The sequence below is a fragment of the Sphaeramia orbicularis genome, chromosome 1, assembly GCF_902148855.1.
Source record: "Sphaeramia orbicularis chromosome 1, fSphaOr1.1, whole genome shotgun sequence".
Classification (NCBI taxonomy): domain Eukaryota; kingdom Metazoa; phylum Chordata; class Actinopteri; order Kurtiformes; family Apogonidae; genus Sphaeramia; species Sphaeramia orbicularis.
In genome coordinates, this window is record NC_043957.1 from 45,967,156 (window position 1) to 45,994,989 (window position 27,834).

General features: G+C 40.3%; 1 protein-coding gene across 1 annotated transcript; it reads left to right on the forward strand.

Annotated features, from left to right (window-relative positions):
* Positions 1-26,677, forward strand: mxd4 (MAX dimerization protein 4). The gene is made up of 6 exons (XM_030142801.1): positions 1-212; positions 811-910; positions 4,255-4,284; positions 18,129-18,243; positions 20,604-20,766; positions 23,258-26,677. The coding sequence occupies exons 1-6, from the start codon at positions 149-151 to the stop codon at positions 23,419-23,421; spliced, it is 636 nt and encodes a 211-aa protein (XP_029998661.1). The 5' UTR covers positions 1-148; the 3' UTR covers positions 23,422-26,677.
* Positions 26,678-27,834: the final 1,157 nt, after the last annotated feature.

A 27,834-nucleotide genomic window follows, 5' to 3' on the forward strand; every position in this document is an offset into this window, starting at 1 on the left:
TACTGTAGTTTGGAGTCGTCAAGACTCAGAGCTGAATATAGCACCGTATATACATCGCTCTGAAACAGTTTTAATTTCCATTCCATTATTTTATGATTTGTACATTAGTGTAAATATACTGTTTCTATTTTTGTAACGAGACAACAAGATGGAACTTAATTCTCTTTTAATTCTGCTGGAGGCTGCAGAGTACTTGGAAAGAAGAGACAGAGGTATTTCATGCCAAATTGAGAAGTTAAAAGGATATTTAACCCGATATTCTGTGAATGGAGAATCAAGCTAGCAGCTAGCTCAATATTTTCATCATGTGTAAAGTTTTAACGGACGTGGCTTGCCATAGTGCAGGTATGATGTCACTTTATAGACAATGAGACCAGGCGATGGGTGCAAACAGCATCGAGTAGCATTTACACCAGGAAAGATGGGTATTATTTATTATTTAAAGTGTGTCATGTATTAACGAACTGTGTTTATATTATTTCACAAATAGTACAGGGGTTACATTCTCTTCTACTGCAGTATTTTTAGTATTAGCTGTACGGAAATGAGTAAACAAGAGTGACATTGAAAATACTAGCTAGTATCACAATGACTGATACTCATAGATGACCATCTAATATTGCATGTCAAAGATATAGATATTTAAGGATGCTATGAATCTGTTTTAGATACGACTGATAGCCGATGACAATTGCATAGCCTTTAGAGATATTTTCAATTCACTGTTTCCACGTTTGAGGCATTGTCAGGTGGTGTTTTTGCTTGCACAAACAGTAAATTAACACTGATTTTTGTTTTGTTTAACAATAGAGGCAGAGCACGGTTATGCATCTGTATTACCATACAGCAGCGAGTTTTCCAGAAAGAAAACAAAATCCTCGCCAATTTCCAGAAAAACTCAGAACAATAGGTAAATATGTTGTTTGCTTGTTTTTGCTTTTTGTTTGTTTGTGTGGATGGTGGCATGTGGAAGTAGTGCACACACATAACAGGAGCAGAGGTGTTTGCATGCATACTGCCATGTCTGTGCACTGCTGCTCTGGGCTGGGCTTTCTGTTTTGGTCTCTCCAATAAACACTGCCACGCGTACACTGTCAACTCCGCTGCTCCCACTCCCTCTCTGTTTCACGCACACTCCTAACCTACCTCTCCCCACGGCGATGCAGCCAAACACCTGACATGTACATAACCTTTCAGTCTCACAAGGGGACTTTCACCTTTTTTTTTAAAAAATGTGGTTTGTGTGATTTGAAGTTAAATGAAAGTCACTGCCTCTTGTCTCGAGTGGGGTCCCACGACAGGAACCGCAGACCGTCACTTTCCTCCCTTACACTGAGATGATGGTTTTCCCTCTGCCAAGTCTGTTCTGGTTCCTCTGGAGGCCATGGATTAAGCTGATCCACTGGTTGTCCAACTCCATCCGACTGTAAAACTAATATTTTTATCCGTACATTACATTTAAGTTTCAGTTTCATATAGAGTCTGGTTTCTTTAAAAGGGAGAATTTGTAATATGTACTTTCAATCACTCAAAAGCCAAGTAGGTTGTGAGGAAAGAACAGTTCTGATGTTCTTTTTTTTGTTTTGTTTTACTTATCAAGGTTTTGTTTTTGTATCAATATCTGGCAAAAGAATTTAGGATTAATATCTCATTTTAAAAACATGCAAAACACCACTGTAGATGGCACTTTGCAGGTGATAACATGAACTCACATAATTTCATCTGTACCGTGCTGGTGAAATGCGGTCTCCCTCTGTAGATAGTTGGAGTTAAGTTCTTAATCTTAATATCGCACACTGCTCATTTATAGGTCAGACCAGCTTACTTTTTACCCTATAGATACAGCCTCATTTAAATATGGCCTGTTAAACCGTAAAGATCGACTGCCACAGTGTTGGGTCGAATTGATTTAATCTATTAGGACAGGGGCACGCCCTCATCAGCAATAACTCTCTCTTGACATAATCTGAACTGCTTTGGGGGCTTTTACATCCCCTTGGCTTCATGCAAATTGTTAAATAATTGGCCAGGTGTGCAGTAGCAAACTTCGTTGTCCATTAACTACCCGTACTTTGCAGTAAAATGTGTTTTAGTGAAGCTCTCCAAGAAACATTTGCATCAGCTGACTAGTTTGAAACATGATGAAGGAATAAAATTTCCTGTAAGCCTTTTTTCAGTTAAGGGAAGCACAGTGTGCCTTGTTTCCTCAGTTAGAGTTACATCATTGCACGTACAGCTTTAGACTTTTGGTATCACTGCAGTCATCACAGTGTAAAGTCCCTTTTAGTTGTGTGATTAAGAAAGTGATATTGTAAGTACGTGTTTGCCATGTTTGTCTCATTGGAAATATGACTTCTCCAGACTTCCTGCTGTGCATTGACTGAGAGACTAACACAGTTACGTGTGTATTCATGGTAGGGGGTTGGGGGTGTGGCAGGTGGGTGTGGTGAATGAAAGAGGCACCTACACTCAGACAAACAGCAGCTCACTTGGCTTCGTACTGCAGACCTACTGCTCCCCCCCATATTCCTGTGAATGTTTGACTGCACTGTGGGCAAATTCCCCAACTCCCTTTATATTTGCCAACCACACTCAGTTTTTTTGTTTCTTGAGCATCAACAGGAAGCTGGGGGGCACTGAAGTAAAAACATGTTTCATGTCTGAACAGTATTTTTAGTTCAAAAGAAGCTGTGACGGATAAAGCATAATGGTTGAACAAACACAAAAGCATGTTACTGTTTGAGACTAATCAGCAAATTAAAAAATAGTTTTGAAATGGTGCAGTCAATATGTGGTTAATTTGAAAAAAAAAAGAGTCACTTCTGCAGAAGAAAAGAGTTTCATTGGGTTGTCTTCATTTATTTGTATAGTGCAAAATCAAAATGATCACAATTTCAGAAAAAGTTTTCCTGTTCACATCTCAGTCACACTAGATATGAAAGTATAAATAACTGAATCTTAAAAAAAGTCTGTTTCTTTCAGTACATCAGTGTATGGAGAAATGCGAATCAAAGACAAAAGAGCCTCAGCATAAAAAAAAGAAAACTGGTGCAAATGTAATTTACTTCCAGTTGATGAAGAAAGCTTAGGCTCAGTTTATCACTTTGTGTGTCAGACCGCTTTATTACATAACATTTAAAGGTGTGTGCTAACCTGCTGTTACTACAGGTTTCCCTTGCAACCTGATGAACAATTTCCAGTGCTTTGGTTGCAACATTTCCGCATTGTTTGTGCAGGATTAAGGGGAAAAGTTTCCACTATGACTGAATAAAATGCTGTCAGTCTCCTGAAAATAGTGTTTTTATTTGATAAAAATTATTAGTAAAAGGTGTAACAGCCTGTGCTTCTCCTGGCGCTATGCTATCCCAGTTGTTTGGCCAACTGTAGTAAGTCTTGTGGTTCTGTGAGCAGCATCACTGTGCAGATGCCTCAGCCTTCTCAGCAGCACAGCTGTGGGAACCACTGCTTCACAAGCACAAGGGCTCTCAAACAGCGGAAAATCTGAAAAGGCTTGTTGTCTGCCTGGCCCTTTGTTGTTGCTGTTTTTGTTTTTATTGCCGTGGTATCCATGACGGTCTCATGAACAGAGGGCCTGTTTCAGATGGACTGCAATGGCCTCGCTGATCCCGGCTGCACATCATAATAGAGGCTAGCCTTGGAATAGCCCACACGCTGAGGAATTCTGCAGCGTCTCGGGCCTCCAGACGTCTGAGTGTGTTTTTATCCGTGCTGCTGTTCAGTCGGCGTGCACCAACAACAGCAGTGTGTGCATGCCATTTGTGTGGAGCCAGCAGGGTAGGGGGTGCAGTGTCATAGATACTGTTTTCTCTCTGGGTCATTTTCGCCCTCCGCTGCACTCTCACTGACAGTTGTCACACAGAAGCTGAATAGAGACTTAAAAAACACTCAGCTTCATTTTTGCATACTTATACTGGATATCTATTTCCAGAATGTGTGCTCAAGTCTTTATAGTGCATGTGTGCCCTAATTCTACTACAACCTCAAGTATTCAGCGACCAGCCAAAGAATACAAAGCAGATAAGACCTGTTTTGCAGTCTCTTTGATCTCATGAATATATATTTTTTTCAATTCTAGAGATGTTTGTCATTTTCTTTCAAACTTTAACCTATCCATCTAACCAGAAAATTCACTAACCAAAGATTCAGAATAGGCACATCCTAACTTTCATGTCGTATGATGAGTTGATATCTGTGCATATTATGACATTCATCCTTGCTTTTTGTTCTTTTCAGATCGTCACACAACGAGCTGGAGAAACACAGGTAAAGTGAAATCTGATGCTCTCTGATCTACACAGTCTCTCATATTTGTCTCATTTGTATGCGTCTTCCGCCTGTGCTTCCTCGCTTTCCTCATACACAGAGTAAAAGGATGTTGGCTGCAGGTAAACGTCAGATCGTTTCCCCTTAGTCAAAAGAGGAAGAGTTGCACACCGCATCGGAGGTCATCTTCAAAGGGCCGGCGATTTCATCAGTTAATTCCTCTTGTCTGAAAACGGACAATAAGCTGATTTCAAAGCGCACCGGCTCGTTGATTAGATCTGTCTCCATTTCACGGATGAAACTTGTTACCTTGTATGGAAGGGGAATCCTGTCAGTAATGTGATAATCCTGGCCAGACTGACGCTGCGAATGGAGGCCGAGTAAATCCGGCCTCGGCTGTCATTTCTCCATACTGAGGAGCCCACAGACACATAGTGATTCCGCTCTACTCCCAGCATGCATCTCACCGCTCCAACTATTTTTTTCCTCCCTGTAGGCACCTCATGTTGATGTGGTATCGCTGCCCATTAAAGGCGTATGTGCTGTTTTTTTTCTTTTTTCACCATCAACAGGAGAAGTGACTTCACAGATCCAAAGTAGTCTCTAGTCTCGAAACAAAACACGTCTTTGATACAACAAAGCTTGGATTATTTAGAGAAGAGTATTTAGTGGGAAAAAAAAACAAGTTTGTTTCTTATTTCTGGTTCTTTTTTCTGCTGCTCTTGCTGATTCTTAGAAAAGGGCTGCCAGAGAGGATTTAGGAAACAGCTGATGTGACTATCAGGGTGTGAGCCAAGGCTGAAATGGGTGGGTTTGGCTGCATGTGTGTAATGCGCCGTCACACAGGTTGAGGGATTGGGGTTTGCCAGTCACATGTCATATCATGAGTAATGGATGTGTGTGGTGCTGTAAGGAACATGTAGGGACATATTCCTCTCTGACCCGACGCACTGACAGACGTGAGTGTTACGCTGCAGCAGGTGTTGAGACAGAGAAGTTACCTCATGTCCGATGATGGGGTGTGGTTAGTTAGAAATGAAGTGACGTCCAGGCAAACTGACATACATCTGCCAGTAAAAAGTTCCATAATCAGTTTAGTCACTTCCTTTGTCATCACTGTGGCCACACAAGTGCAATGTCAGGACTGTACTAGTAAAATGTGAACTTACATTTATTAATAACTGATGTTTTGGTCATGACATTACAGCATAAAGAAATTACACATTCGCTCATCCCCTAGTACCTGATGACAGGGTGAATCATTATTTTATATATATGTTGGTGCTTTGTCGAGCTGTTTTTAGTGTAAAAATACTCTGTCTGTTTGTAATGACAGTCCCTGCAGTGATGAGGTGTTATTGTGATCCTTTGCAACACATTGCATCCTGATTAAATCCCTGTCTGGACCTGCGGTTGCAAATTACATGGTCATTACACCGACATCCAGGTGTTAAGGGCCCAAGCTGTGACATCAGGTTTTCCCACCTTCATCTCTTCCTGTCACAGTGCATTATCATATACAAGCAGAAATAAGGCATAAATTCCAAGCGTTCACTTGTTGGAATTTTCTTTTATGTGCAAATTTGCTTTTTTCTGTTAAATACAATTTGTGATGCAAGAAAGGCTGAGACTTTCAGCTTCTGAGGGGTATCTTTCCCACAATTTTTGCACAATTTTATCATAGAAAGCATATTTTTAACATGCAGGGAGTCTCAGATAAAACAATAACAATAGTTTTAGTGGTAGATAATGTTAGGCAGACATGTTCAGTCATGTAACCATATCATTTCATTCTTAATAGCAGAAAGTTATGTTAACTGAAAGGACACAAGAGCAGGCGACTAATGAAACAGGCCCATAAATTGAATAAAACTTAAGTCATTCATTGAAATCTGAGAAATGTACAGTTGATATAATGTTGGCACACTGCAAAATAATAGTTGTTTTTCTGTATTTTAATGTGGACAAATTCTAGTTTCAGGTCATGTGTATCTGTATGATTGTGATGAGATTTTAATCATTGTATGTAGATGCCTTGACAGATCTCAATCGGCTCTCAATTCATAAGGAAACCGAAAGCCCCACAGCTGCCCTGTTGAGCCAGGTAAACCAGAATGTGACCAGTCTGGAACGTCCTCTGTCAGATTCAGTCCTGTCTAATCCTCAACAGTCACGGTATCACTTCCAGAGGCTTGACCTCGCTCACGCCCTCAGACGCCACTCCAGGGAGGTGCTGCCGTTTGAGCCCTGACTCACTGTCTTTGTTTGGTCATGTGTTGGTGCGTTTGATACAGGACAGAGCCATCCTTGTACTGTATGTTCACGAGGTAGACAAGGTGGCTGAAGAGTGTCTGCTGTACAAGCCCCGGAAGACTTTTAGTATATTTTTGTTTGTTGTTTTGTTTGGTTTCCTAAAATTAAGTCTGATTACAACCAAAATAGATGCAACATTAACACATAGAAAAGATGATTTTGTGGCGTGTCTATCTGTGCACATCACACACAACAAACAAAAGATGACAAAAATTACATTAAAGATATAGCTAGCAGACATGTAATCATTATTTTCAATAATTTTTTTCTTTTGTTTAAGCATGTGAGGTTCAGTTAGTATTTAATATTTAGTAAGTATTGCAAACTTTCAGTATTTGACGGTCTTTGATGGATTTTAATATTCAGTGTTGTTGAAACATTTAGATTTTAATACCTGGTTGTACTTGCAAACCATCTGTCCATTTTAGGCCCGTGTCATTGTTTAATGTGACAGTTTTCTTATTTTTCCTGTGAATATCAGACTCATGCTGGTTCAGCAGCTGCAGGTCAAGGTTCTCATACATGTGAGATTTCTGCCATTAAACTGACTGCTGCCTTGATTGCTGTTCAGGACTCACCGTGCGTGCATATATTTGTGTCCTGTTATCAGAATGAGACGTCTGGGTGGGAGCCAGTCCTGTCCCAACAGGGTTGTGTCCTGACACAACCTGCTTATCTTTAGAACCTGAGTGGAGCCATGACAGCTCCATACAGGCCACGCTGAGGGTGACTTTTTTTTTTTTCTTCTTGTCATTGCATTGGCACAGAGCAAAGCTGCAGAGCATCAGCTTGACGTTTTTGTAAAACCAAACGCTACTATGCGGTTGGTCTCCGCTGGCATTGCTTCCTTCTTGTTATAGACTTCATCCGCTCTTGATCACGCCTATGATGATTCGTATGTGCCACAAGTTTCCTTTTTAGCAAAGGCCAGAAATTATGAAACTGAACATATGTGCTTTCCCACATGTCACCTGTTTACAGGAAATCTTACTTCTGTTGCGTAAAGCTGAAGTATCTGGTGTATTTGTTGCTTCCCTCTATTGAAAAAAGGATTTGCAGCTCTATTTTTATCTCTCCACACACTAACACCACCCAGTGCCACCAGGTGCTATCAGTTTCATTTCTGATAATACACACATTGAGAGTTTGTAAATTGTTGTCACAGCAAATTGATCATATTTCCAATAACGCTTTAACAAATCTTAAATCTTCCTGTGGTCATTGAAGAGCAACTGTGTGACATCTACTGCTGTTGCATAGAAATTTACATGGACACAGGAGCAGGCCCTCCGTTTGTCATGGTCTAATCTTCTCTCTAATTAAATTTACTCTCCCAGTGTCTTGTACTCCCAGCTGTGATGAATGACTTATTTGGCTTTGAGAAGCTCTTTACCCAAGAGTGGGACGTGTGTGTGTGTGTGTGTGTGTGTGTGTGTGTGTGTGTGTGTGTGTGTGTGTGTGTGACTAAAGGCCGAAGCAGCCCCTCACAGGGCTGTTTGAGTTATGGCACTGTGTCAGTGGGAGGGAGAGCGATCTACAGCCCTGTTACTTCACTTCTTTGCCTTTTTTACTCTTTGTCTCTTTTTTTTTCTCCAAAGACCACATCTGTTTTTTCTGTTATCTCCCCCCCTCCTCTCCTCGCTCTGTCTCTTCTTTTCTGCCCCTAAAAATTTCTGAGTCAGCAGAAACCTGAGGCAGTAAGCAGAAGGAGAGCTGCTTGCTCTCACAGAGGGCTTTTATCACCCTTTACTTGCCCTCATGCCCAAAATCATTGTGTGCACCTTCCTCTTTTGTTAGAGTGGATTTATCAGGAAGATGTCGGGCTTTGATGAGCCTGCTGATCCTGTCAATCAGCATTTTAACGTGCATTATAAATGGTACATAAAGGGCGAGGTGGAATAATGTCCATGTCCTCCATTCAAATCTTGGTTTCTATGTTTCTCCAGTTTGTGTGACATTCACATGCTCACATGTGTGCATGTTGCTTTTGTACTTCCTCAAATGTCACGCTGTCAGTTACATTCCTTGTGTGTTGTGACCCAGAGTCATTAGCCCTGCATGTGCAGTTAATCACCTGCAGTAATGAATCATGTTACTGTATGGGGTCTGGACCATTAGAGCTCACATAAACCATGTTTTTATTGACACCGATCATTACTTTCAACATTAAATACAATTGAATGAACTCATCCCTAGTACAATTCAATCTTTTATGTAATTTTATACTGTCATGTACAGCTTGATTTTTCAATAAATAGTCTAAGAAATGTTTATTGAATCATAAATTTAAAAAAAAATATTCACGGTTAAGAAAAGGGGCCACTTGAACCTTTGTATATTAACAATTAAAACTTACATTTTCCTTAAATGTCAAATTAAATTGAGCAACTTTTATAGATTTAGCAAAAAATGAATATCTGTATTTGACTGTATTAATTATCATTGTGTGAAAAATCGACACTAAAAATTAAACGACAGCGATTACACCTAGGGAACTCTTCCTTTCAAATCAACATGGCTGATCACAAGTTTCTCATTTCTCATGATATATTTTGTCACAATACCTAACTTTAAAAAAGATCTGGTTTGTCTTCTAAAGTTATACATTTAGTGAACTTAATGGCTTTAGCCTTAGGACAGTTTGGGTTGTAATTGGCGTGTTGAAAAAGCAGAGGCTGTATGTGCACAAAGAATAAGAAACAGACTTGAGCTGGTGGTGGTTAGCAGCAGAGGTCACATGTGGAATTTCTCCACCCTGAGGTCACTGGGCGCTAAGAGGCTCCTCAGCTCTCTGAGGTCAAACCCATCCATGGTCGCAGAGTGGCTACATATGCCTGTGGAAGATATGTTAGCTTAGGTTCTGAGGAGGATGCTTACAGGCTTTTTGTGATATTTGAGCATGTGAGTTTCGCCACCATAAACCCATATCTCAGTGAGAATGTTCTCCCTCCCTCTCAGGTATCGCTGCTATGTTTCTGTGTCAGTAAAATTGGCTGAACCTCATAAAAAGAGCAGTACAGGACGCACTTGAACAAGGTGCTTGCTTATCTTTGGGGGTTTTCAAGGGCAAGGAGAAATAATTATAGAAAGGAGTGAAAATGTAAGAGTGCAGACCGAGCCTTTCACGGTTTGATCCCAGGCGTTGACGAGGACGAGGCATTCTTGAGCGTTGCCGAAGGGTGGGACGGGAGGCAGAGTAGGACGTGGCCTCTCTGCTCTGTGTGACGAGCAGGCAGCTTGAAATTCAGGTCAGCGGAGTATGCACACATACGCTGGAATGTCGAGTTAAGTAAGAGAGGCGGTTTGGGGGGGGCGAGTTTGCGGGAGGATGAGGGTCACAAAACTAGCTGCCCGAGTATTACTAGAATGCAGCTGCAGCCGTGAACGCTGCTGCTTTTATTCTCCACCGAGAAGTTTGCATGTTTTGCACTGCCAAACAGCAGCTCTCAAAGTTTTAGTCTTGAAACCATTACAAATGTCTTGCTTTTAACTCCTTCTCTCCTCTCTTTTTAGACGTAAACACACACACTTTTACAGTAAACATAGTGTCGTCTCTCACGCCATGATTTTCCTGTGTGTTAATCACTGACAAGGATTCATTATAAAAGCAGAGCTGCTCTGTCAGGGGAATGTGTTTATTGAGCTCACTGAACTTGTCTCTGCTAGTCTGTCCAACATTTGCAGATGTACTTCTCAAATCACACAGCAGAAGGCAATTAATGCACGGGTCTGTCATTACGCTTTGTGTTATTCAGAGATGCACAGGGAAACCTTCTTTTACCTCCCCTTTCCTCTTCTTCTATTTGCTCACACGCTCAACTCTTTTAAAATTGTGTTTGACATCTGTTTTTCAGTTAACACCAGTGTAAGCTGGCTGTGCTGAGGAAGGGATTTTGTAATGATCCATGTGCACAGAGGGGATTGTTTCAGTACACGAAAAGAATCAAATGAATCTAATTACAAGGCATTCCCTAGCATGCCCTGTGGAAAATCCAGTTTGCTTTGTGGAAATACTACCAATGAGTGAACAACAGACTACCTAATTCTGCAGTTTCCTGTTGCTTAATCAGCAGTAAAGTATGCAGAACTTTTTCTTTAGTGTTATTCTACGAGTAGTGAGCTAGCCAGGCCCCTCCCTTAGTCTGCTGTTGTGGCGTATTCAGGTTTCTGTTTGCGTGTGAGAGCAGAGTCATGTGAGAGTTCACTCCATGTTCCTGCCGTCAGGAGAATGTGTTTACGGGGGACTTGTATCCGTCTGTCTCGCCTTGCAGTTGTCAGAACATACAGTGGGTGGGTGTGGCATCCTCGATGACAGAAAACAAACGACTGACATTTCATATCAGCAGTGATAAAAGCCTCTCATGTCTCCCTGCGTGTCTGCCTCCCTCAGTTCGCCTCGCTGGCGTGGGCAGCGTGGTGAACCACTCTGCTTCACATGTTCAGCGGCGTCTTATTTTTCTACTCTGTTGCTCTTTCAGACGGCACATCAGATCTCTGTTAAATGTAAACATGTTGAGGGCAGGGCTCGGGGGTGACAGGGAGACTGATGAAGGGCTGCTGAAAGGCCCAGTGTGTATGTCTGTGTGTGTTGTGTTTGTTGGCTTGGCCCCTGGGTAGGGACCCTCAGCACCTCAAGCCCTCCTCCATCTGTCTCATACTCCCCCAGGAACCTGCCAGCCAGATGTGGGACCACTCCCCTGGCAACCCCAAATTCCACCACCTCACTATGGTGATCCACACTCACGCAACGCCGCCTCCACTCTCACTTCACATGACACAGTCAGGCTGTAAACAAAGTGCCAGATGAAGAAAGGCAAAGTTTGGCCTATTTTTCACTTTTGGCCTAAAAACCAAATAAGGAGTAGGAATCAAAATAAAGGATGAGTCTGTTTTCTTTCACTAAGCACTAAGAGTAAAAATATCAAAGAAAACTTCAAGATGCTATCTTTTTAAACAATCATTGTTTTTGTATTTTCTTGGGGTTGTCAGACTAAGGAAAATATGTACGTTTTCTTGCATTTTACATCTATACACATCCCATCCAACTGCCAAATGAAGCATTTTTGGATAAGTTTTGGAGACGCAGCACAACAAAGTTCAACAACGCAAAAACCTGGGATGTCATATGATCATATGGGTTTTAAACAAACGTAGCCAGATTTAAACCTTAATTTGGAGGTAAAGCAGAGTGAGCTCATCTGAAGCACTAATTATAAACCCTTGCACGAGAAAACTGAGTTCTCACTACTGTGCCAAATATGGTAGGTCATATTTAAGCCAAGAAAATCAGTATTTAAACTGTAATAGATGTTTACAGCTGGAAGATTGGGTTATTATTTTGTTATTCTGTTATACCTGCCTTTTCCCTCTCCCATAAATGTTACCAAGAGTTTGTTTAAAAGTTGATGACGTCCAGTCCCTGCCAAACTGTGTTAATGTTGCTGCGTTTGAGGTTCTCTGCAAGAAGTCAATGACAAATGATCTAAATTATGACCCTGTTTTTTGATATTACATTACTCAATAAATATTGGATGTGTTTTCATACATTACTGTGCTTGGTAAATGCTGAGTAGAGCAGTGCATCCTTCATGCTGATGTCTTCTGGACTGAAGTCAAAACAACACCAGAGGCATGGTATCACGTTTTCTTTTCTTTAAACCCAGTGGGGACGAACTGAGTCGGCTCTGGCAGTGAGAGGAAACATTGCAGTAATGTTTTCTAATGACCTTTGACACTAGTTGAGCGAGTTTGGATCGGTGCCAGTCCAGCCACCCAGTCCTGTGCGTACGGGTTGAAGAATGCGCCGGGCTGCAGCAAGCTCATTAAACAGTCCAGTGAGTGAGGGGTGAAGGCCTGTGTTTGCACTGGCCTGCCTTCTCAGGGCCTGCAAATCTTTGTGTGCCGATAGATCCCCGATCACAGAACGTACTGCACTGGACGAAGTGGAGCGTACTGTGGTTGCTAGGACAGAGTGTGTGTGAGGTCACTGTAAAATCTTTTCCCTCCTCTGGTGCAGTATGGATAAATGTTTTCCACTATGCATCAGGCAGGCAACAGACATTTCTTCAAATACACAGCTTCATATTGATTTCAGCAGGAAAAACAGATTGTTCACAGTTGTTCCCCTTCTAAAGCCCAAAGTGTGAGTAGATCTGTGAGAAAGGCCTGATCTGTAGCTCGGAGCATAAGTCAGCAGTTTAAATAGTGTGTTCCAGTTTCAGCAGAGTGCAACTTTCAGAGGAAAAGTTCCTTTTTTTTCTCTCTCTCCTCTGCCTTGGCTTTGTTTTGGCACGAAGCCCCACATCTGATGACGGTGGGAGGGTGTGGGCTGGGGGGGGGGTGAGAGGGTGAAGCCAGAGATCAGACACAAATCATCCCGTGGTACTTTGCACGTGAGAACAGTCAGATGGTCATTTCTCTGCAGATGTGACTGCTGAACCAGTCCAGTCGCAGATTTCCTATTAAATCCTCATATTCAAATTTGCTACAGACTGCTTTGGTTTTGCTTTTTTAGTCATTGTTATTTTCAGCAGTTTCACATAAAGTTTGGGTGATTAAATTCTGCTGATACAGACTAGCACTGCTACGATGTTGCCCGTGGCCTGTTGAAAACTTTTAAAATCCAGTCTCATTATTATCATATGTAAAGAAACCTTGTCTGCTGAAACTCTCCATAAACTACAAACCCCTTTGTGCCACTGCAGTGGCCATCACACACTGTGACACTATTCATGAGTGTCATTTCAAAGAGTGTCCTATTTCCAACCCAGACAAATTGGAAAACTTGATATGATTCAGAACCACGTGGACCAGGTAGTGTGAACTTGTGTCTGGCACCCCCCCACTCCCACCCCCTTCATGGACGACAACAATCACGTTCCTCTGGTGACACACTTTACATGGCTGTTTGAGATAATCTGATAAACATTGCGTGACCAGAGCTTGGCTGAGGAATAACAAACGTGAATGAGGGAGGGTCCAGCGCTGCTCTGAATTGCCACTTGAAGAAAAATAGTGAGTGTGTCTCTCAGCAGGGGAACACGTGCTGCTGTCAGGGACATGCTATCAGGTTAAAACCTGGTCCCGTGTAATTAATATGCATCAGAAACAACATGTAAAGAGACTCAGTCCAAACCATCTGAAAATTAAGTGACACTGAAAGAAGTGGCATAGGTTGACATGAGGTTGACATCAGGTTTATTTGGAAGTGGCATTTCTTTTTCTATTACTTAGACTTTAATTCATTTTAGGTAAGACATGAAGATAGATATACTTGATGTACCATAATTGTGTTTTTAAGGGGTCATATTTTGCTAAACCCACATTTATTAGTCTTTGGTACATTTATTTGTGTATTTGGACCCTAATAGTTCAAAAAGTTTGAATTTGAACCCTCCATGTGCTGCAAAGCTATCTTTATATTCATTCTGGCAAAATAGAGTGGATTTCTACAACCTGTTTTAATTCCTTCTTAATTTGTTTAATTCATTTCTTCAAGCACATCATATTTATCAGCAGCAGCAGCGGTTGTAGTCCATACTGAAAATATGTGCAAACTTCGAGCCAATTACCTAAAATGTTCAGTTGTTGGTTGTATTAACAAATACAAGTGGCTGAACGGGACAGAGCAGCACAACCAACAACCTGGAGGGGGTGGGGTCATGTGCATTTAAAGGGGCAGTGCTCAAAATTACCTTTCTGGTGTCATTAGTCAGAAATAGGGTTGAAGATGGACCTGTGGAGTTGAATTATTGAAGAATTCAGACCCAAGTATAGCATTTACAGTTTATGTAGACCACAGGGAAATGTTTTTAAATGCATAATTCCATTTAAAAAAAGCAAAATATCACTCCTTTAAGCAAGAGTTTTTATATGTTAGGTTAAATTGTTACCATTACAGATGTTCTGTGTACGGCCAGTGAAGAGGAGTAAAAACAAATATCACACAGATCTGAATGAGTCTGAATCTCGGTATCGTTCGGTTGAGGCTGAAATTGAACATGAAGAAAATTCTTGGCTACATTTATTGGACCAATTCCATTTAATGTCCAAAATGACAACAGCGTCATTGAGCAGAGGAAGCTCTGTTTTGTCTAAGAATGTATTCATAGCCACTCAGAAAAACTCACTGTGACTATCCAACTAGAGTAACAACCTGTGGCTCACAAGGTTTTCTTATTTCATCCTCAGCTACATCCACACCAGAGACATTATCATTCTAGCTCAGTTAGTTATTATGGTAATTTTGTTTTTACTACTTAACTTTGCAAATACATCACAATAACTGAACTTTTAAATAATTTTGCCTTTAGTACTCTTCACACCTCAAATGTCTGCCTTGTCAATTGTCATGACAGCACAGTTTTTGTTAAAGGCATATTCCAAAGCACCTTTCACACTTGTATTTACTCTGACATAAAAAGGATTTGAGAACATGGTCAGGGTTTGCATATAAATCGCTACATAACACCAACACGGCTGCTGAGTAGTTAGATGTCTGCTTTTGATTTCAGGTGCAGTGAAAAGAAGTTGTGAATATTTGAATACTAAACAGTGCATTCATTTCTTCTCATGTGGTTAAAGGGCATCTGTGTACCTCTGTGTGCCAGGTAAAATATGTGGTGAGCACACAGGTGGGGCCCACGGTGAATAAGTCGGTAAAAACGGCTGTTTTTTGAGGTGGTGGAGGTAGGTAGTAAGGCAGAGTATTTGGGAAACGCCTTGTTTTTGTTTTTCATTACAAGAGGGAGAAGGGTAGGGGTAGGGGGGTGCAAGATGGTGGCCTATTGGCTCAAGTTACCCTTGGATGATGTGTGTGGAGCACTGCCTAGTGCAGCTGAGCACACTGCACTCAAAGAGCCCTTTTTTCAACCCAAGAGAAAGTCATCCACTAGCTCGGACCCCACTCCCTTCCAAAAAAATACCTCCCCCCCTTCTATCCCCCTCCTTTGCTGCAGACCTCCAGCTCCTTCCTGCTTGCTTCCCCTGGCCGTAGTCCAAATGCTTCATGTGGCTGTGACTGGGGCAGGTTGAAGGTGGGCCCCCGCCCCTGTCCTCAGAAGACACTTGTTTTCCAGTGGGACGAGGGTGTGTTGGTGTTGGCAGGGTGGAGCAGAGGACTGGAGGGGTTCAGCGGACGGAGGGGGGTTTGTGAATTGCCCCCTGGGAGAAGAGGAAATAAAAGAGCGAGAGCACTTTCACACGGCCTTTTATGGGAACGCCTGTATGCACCTGTAGAGAGGTAAAAATAGTTTAAAGGTCACTTTTGATAATCTCCTGCCTGTATGTTACAAATTCCAATCTGCATTATATATCTACAATCAAATCCCTAAAAATGAAGGATGCAGTTATCATTAGGCTGTTGGATTATTATCTTTAGCTTTTGAGAAATGATGGCTTCCCCTGTCTGGTTGCCCACAGGCTGTGTTTGGCTGACCTCTGAATGAAACAGACAGGACTACTGAGAGGGTCCTTATGCGCAAAACACAGGCAACGCCCTTCCTGGAAAAAAAAGGAAAAAAAAGCATGTGGTCTCCTGTGTGATCTCTCTGTAGCCAACCTCTGCGAGCTTCATTTCGCTGATTAGGTTTATTGTGGTTACAGTGATGGCTGGTGGAGACCTCGTATTGTTGGAGTTTGTTTACCGTTCAGTCGGAGTTAGCCAAAGGAACGGGAGAAAAGGGGGGAAGGTTAGCTCAGAACAAAGAACTGGTTCATGGACTAGCTTGACTAATGGAGGATTGAAAGGCCTTTATGAACAAATCTGAATAGACCAAGGACAGGGAGGGAGGTAATCTGCCGATAAAAATGTTGAGAATAAAGGCGGTCCTTAGAAATAATGTACAATATCTATACAAAGTTACTCCAAAGTCCAAACAGAGATTATCTCCACTTTGTCCTCACTATGACTGAATGAAACATCCAGATGCTGCATCCATCGAGCTGTTTACTCATGGATTCAGGGTTGTTGGCCTGTCAGGCTTTGACAGGATTTTAGGGTTTTCTGGGTCATAGTTTGATTCTTTAGTTTAGCCAACAGAATGACCAGAACATTTTGTATATATGGGTGTGTGTGTGTATATATATATATATATATATATATATATATATATACATATATATATATATATATATATATATGTATATGTATATGTATATATATATGTGTGTGTGTATATATATATATATATATATATATATATATATATATATGTATATGTATATGTATATGTATATATATATATATATATATATATATATATATGTATATATATATATATATATATATATATATATATATATATATGTATATGTGTGTACATGCATCCAGCGGCTGTAGTAAAGGATATTTAAGGACTCTTCTGGAGTTTGTTGCAGCAGAAGCCACATAAAATTGGGAAAAACACATAACCCTACACTACAAAACCTCAGCTCTCAAAAACAATGAACAAATAAAACATTCAAAATCAGACAAATAATCAGCCATCAGAACAGGAAAATATCAAAAACCAGTGTTACTTTATCAAATAAAAGTATCTTGACTCAAAGAACTCAAACATATCATAAAAGTACTGTAGCCAGACAAAAACCATTTATACTAAATACTTAATATGTTCTAAATATTTTTGTCTTTTGACTTTTAAGACGATTATCTTGAAATAAGAACTGAATTGAACTTCTGAATCACTTATCCTATCAATACATTAAATAATTCAGGTAAAATGCAGTTTCTCAAGTTTTCAGTAGCATCAAACACGACCCATTTGGACTTTCAGAGGCTCTGTAGTGAACCTGGAAACATGATGATTTTATGCAACATTGATTCACCAGTAAAAACCCAAGTAGTTGGTACATGTCAATGGTTGTAGATGCTTGTTTCTACATTCAGTCACTTTTTCATTCATTTTCTGTGATTTGATATAATAGCCTCTGAATATAGTTTTATATTTTATGAACACCTACATGATACCTGATTTGGACTAAAAAATGTTAAATGGAAAGGAAAATACTATAATAAACAGTGATAAATAACTCAGGACAAATTACATGTTGCCTAGATAAACATTCATTTGCAGGCCATCATAAAACTAGTTCTGTGTCTTTCAAGGTTAACTATGAAATGACTCAGAACCATTGAATTGTGACAACAAACATAATACAGTCCAAAAACAAGTAGAAATGCCCCTATTTCAGACACCTCACTCAGATTTTGCAGTGTCACATTTTGTGTTGGCAGTAGAGACGTTTCAAGTGGTCTGCTGGTGTGATTTCAACCCTTTGAATACATTGCATCTCGTGGTCAAACTGAGAACTGAAACCAAACCTGCAGAGCTCTAATGTATCATGTCTTGTTCAGTCCCCATTCTCATTGTCACTGTCTGTTTTCCAGCACAAAGACAGAAAGTTCATATACATGTTTCTGCCCTTGAGGAACATGTGGATAAGCTCTTGTCAGTGTGTTTGTCTGTCTGCCTTCTCACTTTTCTGCCCGTGGATATTTGCTGAATCTCTCTGTGCTTGTGTGCTTGCAGACGTGCCAAACTACGGCTGTACTTGGAGCAGTTGAAGAAGCTGGTGCCTTTGGGTCCAGACAGCACGAGACACACCACACTGAGCTTGCTGAAAAGGGCCAAGATGCACATTAAGGTACTGCAAAGCACAAGTGTATGAAGAAAATCAGAGAGACAGGGGTTCTGCAGCAGTTGGTTCAAGCTATGTGGGCCAGTTCACCAATTTAAGTTTTCATTGAGACCTGAATTAACCCATAAAGACCCAAACATCCACTGGCGACCTGTTGATCCACTATTCCTATCAATACATGTAAATAATTGGTGTAAAATACAGTTTGTCATCTTTTCATTTTCATCAGATATGACCCATTTGGACGTTCAGAGGCTTCTACAACATTGATTCACCAGTAAAACCCATGGAGTTTGATCAATGACAGAGAATGGAGACACTTGGTTTATGTTCAGTTAATGATACATTTTGCTGAAAAAGTCACTTTTTCTTCCGTTTTCTCTGTTTTTGATAAAATAACCATCAACTTTAATCTGAGCTTTTGTGAACATCTACATAATTCATTAATTAACTTTAAAAGCACTCGGAGTGCAGACCTCCGCCAAAGGAGATCAGTCCCCCCCCCCACACACACACACACTTCCCTGATCACTGCCAAAATTTTGTTCCTTGTGCCAATATCAACATTTCCTGAAAATTTCATCAAAATCCTTCCATAACTTTTTGAGTGATCTTGCTAACAAACAAACAAACAAACAGACAAAGACAAACAGACAAGCCCAGATGAAAACATAACCTCCTTGGGGGAGGTAAATCTAGGAAAATACCTAATGTTCACTCAAAAAATGCAAAATACAGAGGATAATATTAGAATAAATGGTAGTAAATCATTTAAGAAGAGTTAAATATAGAGAAAAAAATATTTTGGAACTGCCACAAAAGTAGCACTGGCTCTTTATGGGTTAAAATAAATTCAGATTATAATTAGCTGCTGTTGTTTGCAGTGCGGTTTCTAGTTTCACATGATTTTACACAGCTTCTTTATTGAGGTGACATCAAACACAACATTAGTATTAATTATGTTAATAATAAATAAATGACAGTGGATGGACACACTTTTTTTGATGTTCAGTTGATGATATCTTTGCTGAAAAAGCCACTTTTTCTTCAGTTTTCTCTTAATAACCTTTGAACTTACTCTGAGCTTTCATGAACATTACATGATCAGTGAATTAAATATAGGAAAATACCTGATTTTCACTGAAAAGAATGCAAAATACAGGGGATAATATTATAATAAATTATGATAAATCACTTAAAGGTTAAATCTACAGGAAAACTTCATTTGAGAAGTCACAAAAGTGGCACTGTTTTGGGTTAATTGAAAGTTGATCTAAAACATGGCCTTTCAAGTGAGAATTTGCTGATTTCTCTTTTATATGTAACTGTAAAGTGAATATCTCTTTTTTTCTGGGCAGATAAAATCACCATTTTGAAGATATCTAATATTATTTTATGGACTAACTGACAACTTATAGTCTTTAAAAACAGAAAATGCTCCTTTCTGCTCTTGTAAAAGCACAACCACATTTATGTTTTGTTTTTTTCCTCATCTTCTTCAAGTGGTATAATTTTCTAATCTATAAGTTTTAGTTCAAGGCCTGCTAGAAAAACTGCTCCTAAAAACTGACAGAAAATGAGCTTAAGAAATGAGAAAAATATGTTGCTGATCTTAAGATATGTGAAAGCAGATATTTTGTTTTTTTTTAAGGCCACCCCTTCCTCTATGGTTGATTAACTGTCCCAGAGATCACAGACAACAGATAAAGAGGGGTTCAATAACATCAGTAATTTGTTTTTTTAATGCTTGTAATGAACTTTGAAATGTAAAGGGAAAACTGTAAATGTCTGCACATGGTGCACCGCCGCTGCTGTGTACAAGCAGCAGCAGCAACAGCAGTGCAGTGTGGTTGGTGGAAAATTCACACGCAGCCAGTTTTAACCCTTCATTTCCTGTTTATCATGCATGTTCTGTCTGCTCAGGCGATCTGCGCTACTTCTCGTCACTGTGCTGTATCTTCTCGTATCACAAGGGCCCACAGGAATTTTGCCATGTTTTTGATTCACCACAGAGCTGTCGTATGCAAATCCAACCCCACACTGAGTCGAACATCTTAAAAGATTTTAATATTTATATCTGCCTTCCAATCCACAGTAATTTGGCCCCTTGCATTGGATTATTACATGATTAAATGTGTCATGGTTGAATTAGGAAGTGTTCTGTTGAGCAGTAGATCATAGAAAACAATGCTTTATGGTACAGTTTTATGGAGTAGCAGCGGTAATAGTTAAGTAAAGTAACAAAGGGAACACTGTATCACTGTAAAAACAGACAAGAGGCAGAGTAAGGAGGGGGATGTTTGGGTTCATCAGGCATTATCATTCAATCTTGCCCTTTATGTGTGTGTGTGTGTGTGTGTGTGTAGAAGCTGGAGGAGCAGGACAGGAAGGCTTTAAACATGAAGGAGCAGCTGCAGAGAGAGCACCGCTACCTCAAACGTCGCCTGGAGCAGCTCTCTGTGTCGGGATCAGTGGAGCGCATCCGTACCGACAGCATGGGCTCCACTATCTCCACCGACTCAGAACAAGGTACACACACCCACATCTGACAAAGTACACTGCTCACACCGCAACACAAATCAACAGAAGCTCCTTTGTCTTTATTTTAATGGAGTGGCTGTGAGCTGGTTCCATGTTCAGGCTATAAAATTAAAACTTTGACTTAATATTTACATCAAAATAGTGGTGGAATGTAATAACTGGGCGGAGTCAAGGGAAGGTTAACATCTGGTCAAAAAAAGTTTAGTTACAATAATCTACACCAAACTTATATTTTTGGGTAGGTAATTACTTATATTTTCAGGAAATGTATTTTGAAATGAGAAAAAAATTGTGAAAAAAAAAAGTGAGTTTTATGTGTGGGAATGTTTGGAAAGTAACAGTTTTGTGCCGTTATTCTGGGTTCATTTTATAAATTGTCATAAATAAACAAAATTTATTCCAAATACACTGATTTCGACTTCTGTACTGTTAATGACACAGTAAAATGATTCCAAAAACATTATATGTAATAGTAAAACATTGACCATTTTACTGAGCATGACTACTTTTTCTACTTTAAGTCCAGTTTGCTGTTAATATGTAAGTGAAGGATGCAAATAGTTCTTCCAGGACTGCATCTGATTGAGTTCAGAGATGTTCTGCTGCAGGGGCGTGGAACTCATTTTAGTTCAGGGGCCACATTCAGTCCAACATGATGTCAAGTGGGCCTGACTGGTCACATAACAGAGAAAAAAGTAAAATTACATTATTGAAGTGCTTACATCTACAAAGTTCCCTTAAAAATATGAATAACATGAGCAACCTGAAAATTTCTTTCTTTTTTTTTTTTTTTTTTTAATTCCCTTTTTATTGTATTTTCCATAGTTCACATGTTTATTCACATAACAATTCACCATTCTCATCCATTTATCTGAAAATTACAACTGAATCACAAGGCATTACCCTCGTGAGTCCACAGACAATACAGATAAGGATGATTGGTCCTCCCTCAGCAAGACAAAAAAATTTAATTTATACAACACAAAATTAAGAACCAAACCACCTAGAACAGGAATGCTGGGGTCCACATTTGTGATATTTAAAAATTAAAAGAAAAAAAAAACATCGATACAAGAGCAACCTGAAATTTCTTAAGAAAAATAAGTGCAATGTTAACAATATTATGCCTCAGTTTATCTTTGACGCGTGTGCATTACAACAAATACACAAAACATTTAGTAACAGGCAGAATATTGATAAAGTTGCATTTTCTTCTCTTTAAGTCATTTCAGGTTGTTCATATTTGCTCTTTTTATTCACATTTTGTGTGAAAGGATAGTTTGTAAATGTCGACATTTATACGGAATTTTATTTTTTACACTAAAACTGAAGAGTAAAATTTGAAGTTGTCATTATCTATAGGTTATTGTGTTATTATTTTACCGGTCTGACCCACTTTAGACCATATTGGTCTGCATGTGGAATATGAAATAAAAAGATTTTAACACCCCTGATTGTTAATATCTTCAGTGTAATTTTTGCATTTCAAAAATTCCTCCCACGGGCCGGATCGGACCCTTTGGCGGCTTGGTTTTGCCCCACGGGCTGTATGTTTGACACCTGTGTTCTACTGTTTTCAAAACATTCTGAATCTGTAACATGCTGCTCTCCTTTACCATTTGACCAGCTCAGGGACATTGATGTGTTGGTATGAATGCAAATAAACTGCAGATCACACTAACATGATGCAAATCATCAAAAGCCAATATATATCTCTTGGTAGGACATGCACATACATTCCCTGAAGCTGTTGCCGTTTGCAAATTAATAACCAACACATCACCGCTGCTACTTTTGTTTGTATGTAAAAGTATTGGATCCATTTGCATTCTTGTCACTTTCCCCTCCTGAACTGCACCACGCTGTAGGCAGGTGAAAGGCCACTGATGATTAGCTCGGGCCGTACTTGTAGGTGATGCTCTGGGTCAAAGGTTAACACCTCAGATTAGAGATAACAAATCTGGGCTTTCTTTTTAACTACCAATGGTGTTATGTGTTTTTTCTTTTGTTTTTTTTCGTTTCAGTCGGCGTGTTTAATGTTCTAGGTCTGATTCGAGCTCAACAGCTTTATTTTATCCTCAGAAATGTAATAAGTAAACTATAATCAGCTTCCAATGTCAGGAGCATTACCTCAGGCAGGTTTTATTTGAATGTTATTATCCTGAAAGTCCAAGCGGTGGTGCGGACTCCCTTGAAATACTTAGCTCAAAATGTTACAGTATGTTTACTAATCCTAGTTGAGGTAAACACACATGCAGTTGTTTATCAATGGATGAGGATTAGCTCTTGAAGAACAAAGATCTGCCTGCTCGCCCAGAGTTAATGGCTGTCTAAATCCAAGTTTAATCCACAGGCGCAGCAGCCTTCCTAATAAATATGCCCGACGTTGGGTGGAAGTAAACAGTTTCCTCTCTCTTTGCTCTGTTTTTGCGCAGCGCTGAAAATAACCCTGTGTATTTTCTTTTCTCCCTGTGTGCAGAGGTGGACATCGAGGGCATGGAGTTCACCCCTGGCGAGGCAGACAGCGTGGATAGCATCAGCGACGGCGAGGAGGAAGACCACTACAGCCTCCAAAGCAGCAGCTCCAGCGACACCAGCTACTCAGCCACACATTCCCACAGACTGCAGCCACACCACTGTTAGGCGCCGCCGACATCCACCCCCAGGCCTGATCCAGCTTCTTCAAACCCCTGTGCTTCTCCCAACCAGCGACCTACGTCAGACCACAAAAGGCAGTACACCCCGAACACGTTCTTCCTCCTTTTCTGGTTCGGTTCTCCAGGAAGCATACGGGGCTGAAATGCCACTCGAGCCTTCCTGACCCTAACCCCCCTTCCCCTCCTTCCTAAACCACTGACCCTACCTCACCCGACTGTATCCTGCCTGAACCTGCCCCTTGACTCCTGACGCGCCCTGCCCTCCCACTGCCCTCACAACCCCTACCCAGTTTTGCTGCAGGCTCAGAGAAAGCAGAGCAGAGCAGAGTTTGTGGTTTTTATTGGGGTAGACTGCAGCTTTGACTTGTTAATCAGGATTTTAGAGTGCGTTGAGGACAGGTCAAAACCAAAATGTGAGCTTCATGTCAGAAATGAAAACACAGACCAAGCTCCACAGAAAGGTATGGGTGAAAGATGTTCTGTTCTGTAAAGCGTACAACATCCAGACCTCGAAAACCAACATTCAGTGTCTTCCCTTAACGAACAATAAGACGGACAGAGTAGTTTTATACCTGCGCAGCGGCACTGAAGTGGCAAACTGAAAAAGTAACAGAGCTCTAGTAGAGAAAAATTAATGTATATAGATGTACAGTTACTGTCGAGATCCTCATGTCTCCCTCTGGTTGGGCTGCCTAACCACTAATCCACACTACTGACCACTACACTATACCACCAGATGGTTGTGGATGGACTACTATGTCAAATAAAAAGGAGTTGCCTCACAACTAAAACTCTATTTCCTAAAGATTAATTAAAATCTTTTGTTTCCTTCTCAGTAGCTCATTGATGTAGCAATAAATAGAGGAGGCAGGTGCTTCCTTTAAGTGTTGAAATGGTGGACAATGAGGTGTTATGGGAGACTTTTTTTGTTTTTCTTTTGAGCGTTTTACCCTGTGGATGGCAAGTGAGTGTTTAGTCAGAGTGGACCTGCAGAAAAGAAGGGTACAGTCGTCCTTTAGTTTTCACTTAAAGGATCCTTCCCTTTTTACTCACATCGCCATCCTGTCAGAATTCGCATTTCTTTACAGTTCTGTTGCTTTTTCAAAAACCAATGTGTGTGGATTTGTCAAAATTTGTTCAGATTAGCAAGTCAAAGCTGAAGTTGAGGGGGGGAAAAAAAAGTGAAAATTTAAAAAAAGAAAAAAAAAGCCAGCTCTAATGATTTGTTCTCTGTAGGTGCACTTATTTTAGTTAACTTAGTCAAACTAATGATTTTCAGTTGTACTTTCATTTCTGTAACAAGACTAATTACCTGACTTTCTCTCTTGCCAATATTCCTGAAGCTTCTGGGCACTGCTGAAGACCAATATAGGTGAACGTCTTTGTTTTAACTTGTCTGTAAGGTTATGCACAATAGTCACTATTGACGGAGGAGGCGCTTCTGTCGCTCTCTGACCATTTATAAATTCTTAGGCCTCAGTCTCTGAAAGTCCTTAGAGCTTGGCATCCCAATACTATGAAGAAAAAAGGGCCAGTCCACCACGGCAGGTCTGACCAAATAAAAAAATCCACAAAAGACTCAAAAGACAACAAAAAAAACAACAAACTTGCATACGAAAGAAGCTACTTGTCACTTAAAGTGATATTAGCCAGTGTAGTCTATATTTCTTGTATTAAATTTTGTATTATATTTTCCTAAATGTTCTCTTGTAATGAAAAGACAAAAAAGAGTGAGTATATCTATATCTATCTATATATAAATATATATATAAATATATGAGCGACAGACAGGAGGCCAGGCTTGTTAAAGGGAGAGTGGGGGCAGGGGAGCTGATACACTGGCCCCTCTCCCTGGGTGACTCTCCTGCTGTCATTCTGTGCCTTGGTGAGCCTTCGACCTCCTTGATCCCACCCCACCCCCCTCATCCTCCGCCTCCCCCCACCTCCCTCGGTCCCTACTCAGGTCGTCACCCCTGCAACACACTCCTCTCTCCTCCGTCTTCTTCTTCGTCGTCTCTGGTGGGGCTGAAAGCTTTGATTTCACCCCTTTACCATGCCAAAACACTTCCAAAAGCAAAGGGGCATGTGAAGAGGAGACCTCATTAAAGAAAAGAAAAAAAACAAATCCAAGCCCCTACCCTGTCCAGGCACTCCCCACCTCTCTTTTGACGCCCACCTGTCTGCCAGTGCAGCATCTGTCTCAGAAAAATTAAAAAAAAAAAAAAACACACTGGTGAAACTCCCATGGCAGCTTCCAGTCACCCCAAACAGTCAGCAGTAACGGGGTTCAAAACGTCTGGGCTTGAAGCGTGTTTATCTTTTTTTTTTTTTTTTTTGTCATTTTACTTATATTGTATGTTGACTATGTGTTTGTTCATTGGGAGTCACTGGGAGAGGAGCGATAAAAGAATAATCCAATCGATGGCAGCTTAAGGTGTTATCCTCCGTGCTCCCGGTGAGCTGTCCCATATAGTGTTACCCATTGATCAGGGGAGCTCTTAAGACACAGCAATATTACCATCTTGTGCTTTCTGTGGGAGGGTGGGCGGGCAGGATTTTTAGACAAGACATGGTGGTTATACTTTTTTTTTTTTTTTTGACTCTGTGGTGCATTTTTGGTGACCAACTTCTTTATTTTGTTTTGATGAATTTTACCTCCTATCTGCACTCTCTCCATGCACTGCAGGAGGGCAAAAAAAAAAAAAACAACTAGAGATGAATTTTCAAAAAAAAGCTGTTCTTTTTGTCATTGAGAGTTTACATTCATGTCAATGATTTGTACATGACTGTTGTAGCAAAAATGTCTTTTTTTTTTTTTTCAGTTTTAAATGAACAACTGAGTAAAACCATATTAATGGCATAAGATAATTCTCTTGCACAGAACCTCCCCGAGGAAAAACGACAGATAAAGGACAGATTGAATGGATGATTCGAGGGCCAGATAAGAGATTATAATTTTTCAGTGGCATCATTGAAAAATATACATAGCACAAAGTAAAAGTGAGGATGAGTGGTTTGGACGTGGTAACATTTTGTTTAAATGCTGATGGATGGATAGTTGTTATGGGACTTTTTTAAATGATGTGCCTTGGAAAAAGTTATTTTCTTGAAAAAGCAGAGATTGTACCGATGATTAAGACTGTTACATCAGTCACAGATGCTCTTATTTCTAATCTGGAGTGGCTTCCTTCTTTATTGCAAAAAAAAAAAAAAAAAAAAAAGGGTAAACATTTAACCGAAGGTAAACGTCGAACTATTAACCAAGTCAAAGTTTAATTTCGACGGCCAAGAGTCTTCAGAGAGATGAGGGCTCAGTTAAAAACACTGTTGACTTCAGAATAAATGCACGCAAGGTTTGATTTATGCCTTCATGTGACTTGTTGCACAGAGATTTCGCTCAGTTGCGTGGGTTTTTCAAAGAGCACAAAAGCAAAGTTAGTGCAAGACTGAGACAGAGAGACAGAAGGCTGTGTATGGGACGAAATAACAGTACATAGCAGACCGCAAACAGAAAAGAAGACACCATCCTGTCGTGTCCCTGAGCATCCCGCTGAGTGACGGTGCTCACAAAAATCAACAGACACTTCCTTGAAAAGATTATTCCTGCCAAATAAATAGTCACTTTTGAAACCTTCCATGCAGTTAGATTAGTTCTTGTATGTAATTCCACATGGATAGCTTTAATACCAGTGAACTGCAGGCTTTTGGTCAGCATCCCCTTTTCCAGACCTCAGCCTACTATATTCTCTCCCTGTTTTCTATCTTTAAGTGATGCTTCAGAGCCTGAGTGTCACACCAGCATATGCAGTAGGTCATCTTTCAGACGTAGAGGCAGCACAGAGGGCGAGCCGGTGGTTAGTACATGAGGAGAGAGGAGGAAAATAGCGCATACTGTTCAGAGTAGGGAGAGTTCTGTGCCAGAGACCTGTGAATATGTTCCTTTTAGCGGATGTCTTATATGCATTCAGAAGATGTTATATAAGTTCCTTTTTTGTGTTTTTTTTTTTTTTTTTTTTTTTGTGTGTGTGTGTGTGCGAATGCGTGTACACGAGTACCTGGTGCTGGCTACACTTCGGCAAACACTTGAAGGTATTGTGTATTCTCTCATTGTAATATAATTAAAATGTTTTATACATAAAGATGCTACTGTCTGATTATTGCCTGTAGAAATGTTTTGTGATGAACTGTGTGGAGGAAGGGAGGCTGAAAGTAAAGTAAGAAGTGAGGAGTGAACGAAGCAAGAAGGGATGAGCAGATAAAAGCTGTAAAGATGTGATGGGATTTCCTGTTTGTGCAGCTGTGAATCTTAACGTACAGTCTGTAATATTAACCAGTTGATAAAGGTCTGGGTTCACTTGCTGTCACTGCTGTAGCACAAACAAAAATAGAACCAGTGGCC